General features: G+C 38.0%; 1 protein-coding gene across 1 annotated transcript; it reads left to right on the forward strand.

Moving 5' to 3' along the window:
- Nucleotides 1-909: 909 nt before the first annotated feature.
- LOC591282 lies at nucleotides 910-8,057 on the forward strand. Its single transcript, XM_795554.5, has 8 exons — nucleotides 910-1,166; nucleotides 2,822-3,041; nucleotides 3,571-3,807; nucleotides 5,008-5,283; nucleotides 5,600-5,611; nucleotides 6,389-6,501; nucleotides 7,171-7,244; nucleotides 7,730-8,057. Exons 1-8 carry the CDS (start codon nucleotides 1,143-1,145, stop codon nucleotides 7,923-7,925), a joined length of 1,152 nt encoding a protein of 383 aa, XP_800647.3. The 5' UTR covers nucleotides 910-1,142; the 3' UTR covers nucleotides 7,926-8,057.

Consider the following 8,057-nt stretch of genomic DNA (forward strand, 5'->3'; position numbering starts at 1 on the left):
AATTTATCAATAAAGCAACACAAAATGAATTTGTGTGCAAACAAAAATTAGTACGCATGATTGCTTTTTTTCTTCTTCAGAAAGTGATTATTTGAATTGAAATTCTTGGCCATTCGTGATAAAATTTAGTTCGTTATTATTTTGTTGTCGGTAGCCTATCGTTAGCGTGACTAAAATAAGCCTACCCATTGACAAGATAGAGAGATTGATTTTATCTTTCATTAGATTGAGTCAACCAACAATGGGGGAGGAGGAGGGGGGGGGGGGTGCTTTGGGTGGTTCCATCGTATAGTCCCTTACGTTTCAGTCAGTACACCCGCCTTGGAATTTGAATGAGGAAATACTGAATGATGAGGATAAAGAGAAGGTATTGTATTCCAACCACTGGATGCGTCATGAAGAATTTGAATTAGCAACGAGAAAAGTACAATGCTCTTTCTTTGCCCAAGAAAATGAAATAGGCAAATATAACAAAGGAGTAAGGCAGAGGAGCCAAGAGAAATATTGAACGTCTAATGTGAATAGATTGTGAAATAACCAAGCCAAATAGAAACAAAAATCTCTTACGACTTGTACCATAATCGATGTGAAATGTAAACCTTAATAGCCCGCCTCCTTTTTAAGCCATTCACTCTTCACAATTCCGTCGGTCTGTGTCTGTGGAATGTAATGTTTAAGACATTTTGGTAAAAATCACTACAATAAGTTAACCTCATGCCTGAATACATCTCAAACTATCACATCATAACATGACAAAGTATATAGAAGAAAGGGGAAGTAAATGACATGCGGAGCCTTGTAACAATAAGTACAACTCAGGCTAGGCACACATCTCCAATTAAATTACTGAAGCGCGAAATTAACAAAGGATTAAGTTGACAAAGGCATTTTTTCTTCAGGTCGTTGGAATCCAATGATGAGAAATCATGTAAAGACGACCCGCACCATGTGCACAACAAGAAATCATGCTTGTGTAGTAAACAATGAAAGCAGTAAGAACGCCGTCGGACTTTCTTTCCCCACCACTCCATCCCAAGGACAGGAACCAGTCTTTAAACTGTGTCTGAATGCACTTTATATTATCAGAAGTAGAGAAGCATCATATTGCCTTGTGAATTCAGACAGATTGTTACACTGTAATTATGGCTGATAACACAGAAATTGAGGTAAATAACTGTAGAAAATAAGATGGGAAATTATCCTGGTTCTTTCATTGCCTGTTGTCCCACGCAGATATTTCAGATAAGGTAGTTCGTGTATTTGAGGCCCATTTTCAGTTGGGTATTGAATGATTTGTTTGGTAGCTTTGATTATTTATGTGTGTCTGAATGTTTGAATAAGCTCAGAAGTTTATGAATGTTCCGCCTAATATAATGTCTGATTGCTAAACAGTTTCAGTCAGTTTGTAAAACATATTAATCAGAACATTAATCAGAATATTAACAATTTCTTAGATGGCTTGTTTTGGTAGTGGGGGGGGGGGGGGTCTTTGGAAATTGTTATTGTTATTGTAATTGTTGTATAATGATTTTGTGCATTTAATAGATATTTCATGATTATAGTTCGATCGATCAGAGAATACCACATTATACAAAGACATTGTGCAGTGAGATCATGTTCGTGGCGCCACACTGAGATCAGAGAATACCACATTATACAATGACATTGTGCAGTGAGATCATGTTCGTGGCGCCATGGATCAGAGAATACCACATTATACAATGACATTGTGCATTAAGATCATATTTTATATATATATGAACCTTTTGGGGGAAATGTTAGTACACTTTATGGTTCAATCCTGCACCTTTAGGGGTGCAAACCGATGCAACAATAGCAGCACCTTTAGGGGTTAAATCCTGCACCCTTACGGAGGGTGCCAAAATGCACCTTTTAGGAGACATGTTAGTACCCTTAATGGTTCAATCCTGCTCCTTTAGGGGTGCAAACCGATGCAATAACAGCACCTTATTAAAGGGGTTCAATCCTGCACCCTTTAAAAGGTGCAATCCTGCACCCATCATCGAGGAATACTCGTGACATTTGCTCGTACACATATACATATTAAACATGCATGATGTTTCTTGGTTAGTAATCATATAATCAATATATATATTGCTAAAACGTGAATGTAATTGTAACATGATCAGACAAAATAATCTATTGGTTAATGATTGCCGAAGGAAAATACAAATCACAAAATTGATGTGCATTGTCATAATTTGCTTAACAAATCATGATAAATGTATTTTTATGTGAACACGTGGAAAGTAATCATGAATATGCATGCAATATGCAAACTTTTATTTTGCACCTTTTCGGGTTGTTAGGGTTCATTTTTGTGGGAAGGGTACAAAATCTTATATTGCACCCTTTTTTGAACCCCTTTTCCTTTAATAGGGTTCATTTTTATGTAAAGGGTGCAAACTCTTATTTTGCACCCTTTTTTGCACCCTTTTTTCTTAGAGTGTACTGTGTAGTCAGATCATGTTTACAGCACCACAAATGAGAGAATACCACATTTGTTGCTATGTCGGGCAATTAAAGCCTCCTGCAAAGTTTTTGGTTGCGTCATCCAAGAGCAACGATTTGTACTATTGTACTATTGGTAAACATTATTTTGAATGTTTGTGTACAGAGCTGACAATCAATACGGAAGTGATATACCGGGAGTGCACCGGAACTCTCTATTAAGAGATTCCTCCCGTTAAGCTTCCTACTAGAAATATCTTTAATTTGTTTACAGGTCTATCAGAAAAGTTTAAGCGCATGACCAGATTTTGTTTTTTCAGTCAACATTGTACTGCTTGTCCTCCTACAGGGTGATACGGGTGGAGCACTCGAGATGCAAGAGCCTACCTCTCGTCCCCCGCCTACCATTGATGATTTAGAAATACCACCACCTCCTCCAGAGGAAGCTACACCGCCAACACCACCTCCTGAAGAAGATGGACCCCCTCCACCACCCCAGGATGAGGACACACCCTCACAGACAGACCCCAACCCTCCATTAACACCCGGTGATGCGATGATACTTGAAGGTATATACAGGGAAAGGGTCATCAATTCTGTAGAACAAAATCAGAAAAACAAACTAACAAACAAACACACACAACATAAAACACGTTTTAAATGTTTATACATGTACCTTGAGTGTATGTAAAAAAATTGCACAAAGCGTGAATTGAATTCAATGTTTGCAGTATAATATTCTACGTTGGTTCTATTGACGACTGCAGTGTTTAGTATCAAAACATTGAATGCGACTCATTATTTGACATTCTGAATAATCAAAGTATTTAATTCATAAACGTCCCCTTTTAGAAAGGCGACAGGCAGTAATGATGAAAAATAGATATGGCTATCAAATCTCAAGATCTTGAAAAATAGCCATCTTGAAAAATTGTCATGCAAATTAAACCACTATCCCGGTGTTTATAGCACAATGGTCACTGCTACATCCTATGCTCATCTAGTGTATTTCCTTATTGCCATCTTCCAACTGCTCTACCCTTCCATTCACAATTCACACAAAAACCATTTGCAATCATGATTATTTTTACACACCAGCTGAACCAGACCCTGAAGCACCCGACGAGCCACAAGATGCTGGTATCCTAGATGCACCGGAGGTTACCGATACGGGTAGCGCGGTGATAGATCACCCTCCACCGAATGACTGTGGATCACCTCTTCCTCCATACAACAACGACAGCGGTGTGGATGTTCCTTCGACGTCTACTGCTGATGTATCGGAGCTGGAAGGGAAGGACCTGCAAAGGGAGTTTGATGAGATCCAAATAGAAGGTATGATCGCAACTACTTTTGAAAATCGACCTAGATGGTCCTGGCTAGTGCGTTACCTATCGAAATGTGCGAAAATTACAAAGAAACATTACGTAATCCGAACATGATTTTTATGGGATTCTTAAAAGGTATAGCAATCCCCACTCAATTGATTTTCAAAAGTAGTTACGATCATGTTTAAAAAACAATTAGCTATGTATTTGCTTCAGGATCACGACTCCTTAAAGGTAATACAAAGTTTTGGGAAATTTTGAAAATTGAGAGGATAGTGATTCTTTACAATTTTGATATATTTGGATGCCCCTGTGGATGTTTTATAAGCACTAGAAAATTTAGCCCCTAAAACACTTCTGCTTTCGCGAAAAATGGAGTATAAAAATTTACCGGTGCTCCCGGTAAATTTTGATGAATTTCAAATAACGCCTACGGCCGTACAATGGTAGCTGCGACCATGAAAATTTCAGAATATGTAGTTGTGATATATAATTTCCAAACGGGAATAGCTAATCGGTAGATTTTAGTCACGAAACATTGTTTCATAGCTTAGTTAATATATTGACCTTGAGAGGGAGCTATACAACATAAAGAGTTAATTATTTACAATTTCATAACTTTAGACTCGATTTCAACCGCGACAACGATCACTGAATATTGTAGGATCTCATATGCCTCAAATATGTTCAATTGAACCAAATTCATGACCCCATACCAAAACTTTGTAATACCTTTAAATGGCTATGGCCCTAATTCACAAAGGAGGTTTGTCGACAAACCTAGGTTTATGTGCGTCATATGACACGTTTTGACGCGTTTTTACAAACCTTGTCAGGCCATTGTGTCGGAGCCTCGGAGGACAATGACTTTTCCAGCTACTCCCGTAATAAATCGTATCTTACTACACATACTCTAGTACTGGCATTAAGCAATCGTATCTTGTTATGGTGGATCCTACACGCGCCCCCGGTGACCTTTGCTTCGGACCTTATTTTGTTTATTTCGTCGAAGCTATAGGGTTAGGATAAGTCTTGCAGATGTGTTTAAGGTTATGTTTCAAGTTTCGTTCGTTAGAAGTGCTTGGTACAGAGTCGAAGTTATGAATTCATTTAATGTAGGATTTTGAACGCGGTACATTTGTGGCCATGCAGGATATCGTGAAATGCTATCCTCTGTTTTAAACTCCTTTTTCGTATCCCTCACCAGGCACTGAGGATGATATTGAGAGCTCCAACGGTATCCACAACGCCAGCACACTCCCGTCAAAGCGACCGATGGCGGAGGCGACGACACCAAACACTAACCAGCACTCAAAGGTTACAGGGTACATCGAGATGTCCCCCGAAGAAACGAAAGCGGAAATGAAACGGGTTAAGACGTACAGACGGGAATCCATCATGTGGGTCACGATCTTCTTTCTCATCGCCGGAGCCATTGCTGTCATTTTCTACTTTGCATACAACATCACACAACTATCTGACGGTGAGAAAGGGATAAGTTTATGTAATTGAAAATACGTTTGTCCAAAGACATCCATCTTTGGATGGGATGGTCGATTACAAATACGTGCAGAAATGCACATTAATTAAAAGCAACAACCACACTAACAAAACAACACATTAACAATTCCTTTAGCAATTTCTTTAGCAGTCATTAATGAAGCGATTATATATGTGCCATTTGTTTTATTACTCACCATATTAAATTGCAAAATAATGATTACGAACTTCAATCAAATTTTTTGATAATCTTAACTGACATTTTTAATACTATCCTTTCATCCCATTCACTTTTTCAGCTTCACTTCCCGGTAAGTAGAATTTTGTATTGCCTCACTTCAAATTAACTCGATTTCATTTCGTCATTATTTCCTAAGCTTTCTCAACTGTCTTAATTAAATTCTATCATTCGAACTTATTAACTTTAATATATTGAAAACACCATATTGATGACGAGAGTTTTAAATGAGGTTTAGTGGTATTGTTTCCCTAACCTGTTTCTCTTCCAATTGAATCTCGAGACGATATTTCTTCCCCAGAAAAGTATAATGTAGGAGATAAAATAGGGAGATTGTCTGGGTGCGTTTATGCTTGATTTTGAAGGTAGAATGAGCGATCTGAAACGCTCATCGTAAACGCTCATCGTAATCGCAGTTCCACGGTGAACTGTTTATGCTCACTTCTCTGGCTCCTCCAGGCAAATCTGGCTGGGTGGCCTTGCATTGCAGCTGGATTCGCAAACCTGCACTGCGCATGCTACGTAGACCCACTAGAGGTCAATGCGTTGACCCCATTTAAACGCGTTTACAAATGATTGTGCGTTTATGCTTCCCAGAATCGCCGATTTTGCAGCATCGCCGATCGTAAACGCACCTTTTTGTGAGTTTACGATCGGCGATCGTGATCGCCGTTTTTTGGTGATTCTACAAAAATGAGAAAGGACGCAACCGTGTTTTGAACTAAACGCGTAACAGATGCCTGATTCTGACCAGAACAAGTTGAGCATAAACATACCCTTAGTTTCAAGTTGACACTTTGACACATTTCCCTGTAGCTTATTTGAATGATTATTCAATCTTCTCCTTTAGATGGAGAGTTCAGAATCCGAGCAGTCATGATTCTAGATTATCCCTGGGAAGAGGAATTTGCGATTTCGTCGAGTTCAGAACACATGATGTTAGCATATAATATAACAGATGGAGTAAGTATCTCTTACACTGAGTATTGACTTTGATAATGTACATTATTTTGCTGATATATTACGTGGTATACTAACTACTACTGTATATTCCTGTGCCTGTACTCATTACGATTTTCAAAAAGAAGTAAAAAGTGATATATAGGTTTTTTAAAAACAGGGCCATATGAGTTGGACATTTTTTTCACAATTATCGAGATGTCAGAACATGTATTTGTTTGAATTTTATTGAGTTGCTATTGTTAAAATACGATTAAATAACATATTTTATTGAAAGAAAAAAGTGTACAGTTTTATATCCCCCGTACTAATTCAATTAAACCTGACCATGGGTCTAAAATCACGTTAAACAAAACAAAAGCTTAGACCTCAGACTAACTTCTTTATCAAATCCGATTTTGTACAAGAATATATAACTCGGCTCCCGGTTTAAAGTTTTAGTACAACACGGGTCTCCGAATCCTCGACTTCATTCGAGGATATTTCTTATATTAACAGATGAGATAATGGTTTTGTACTTGTGCGAACTATTCATTTCGTATCTCATTCCTTTATGATTACACCTGGACCAAATTGCCTTTCTTTCTCGTGTGGTAAGGGTATGGTCAGCTCTTGTCAGCTCTGTTACAAAATCAATAAAGGACAATTTAACCCTTTTGTTTCACTTCTCAGATAAATTCAACGTATACGGATCAGAGCTCGGCATTCAAAGACGTCTTCCTCGAAGTAGATATGTTTTCTTTTTCGTAAGTATAAACAAACTAGCATTTATGGGCAAACATGCACATATATTCATATATCTTTTGTTTTAAACTATTATATTTCTAAAGGTTATGTACAATCCGCACATTCTGAAAAATATCAAATTATTAACTTAGTGAAATGAACCATTTTCCTCTTGGACAATATAATCTTGACGCTTTTTAGGCGATAGTATTCGGAAGAACCTGGTCTTAGTCTTTGGTTTCGTTCTGATTTGACATATTTGTTTCCACATTGAATTCCTTGTTAACATCTTGCAAGTTACAATGACATAATCAACTACAGATAACAATAAAATTAAATCTTATACCAAAGATTGTTTACTTATGTATTATACTTCACAAATGCATATTATTTTATCCCATTATCTGCCCATGACCCCATACATCCAGTGTGAATAATGATTGAAATGTTTTGCGGAACACAAATCATTGACGTATTTCTCATGTTTCTGTCAACGTTGCCATAGAGATGAAAATGGTATCATCCGGGTATCGTTCCAGTGCTTGTTCAGCGGCACTCCTTCAGATGACATAGGAACTAGGCCTGCCTTCAGCGATCTCTTCATCGCCGAGTTGGAGGACGGATTCGACAACGACAACTTCTACAACCTCACGTTAAAAGACGATGAACCGGTCAATGTTGTCCGATTCACAACATCATGATTCTATAGAACCGATGTGCCTTGCAAATTGTATTACTTCACTTAAAGGCGGGACTGCACTATACTTATAGCTACTTGCGCCCTCTATATAGCAAACAATGCCTAAGCGATACCCGTTGGTCCCCATGGTCCC

The sequence above is a fragment of the Strongylocentrotus purpuratus genome, unplaced genomic scaffold (assembly GCF_000002235.5).
Source record: "Strongylocentrotus purpuratus isolate Spur 01 unplaced genomic scaffold, Spur_5.0 spur5_contig_839, whole genome shotgun sequence".
In the NCBI taxonomy this organism is placed as follows: domain Eukaryota; kingdom Metazoa; phylum Echinodermata; class Echinoidea; order Camarodonta; family Strongylocentrotidae; genus Strongylocentrotus; species Strongylocentrotus purpuratus.

What these genes read in the sequence shown, in the direction of transcription:
- LOC591282 (XM_795554.5), top strand. Translation starts at nt 1,143, where the DNA reads ATGGCTGATAACACAGAAATTGAG. An exon ending in CTGATAACACAGAAATTGAG is followed by an intron (nt 1,167 to 2,821) that starts GTAAATAACTGT and finishes GTCCTCCTACAG; the next exon opens with GGTGATACGGGTGGAGCACT. An exon ending in TGATGCGATGATACTTGAAG is followed by an intron (nt 3,042 to 3,570) that starts GTATATACAGGG and finishes TTTACACACCAG; the next exon opens with CTGAACCAGACCCTGAAGCA.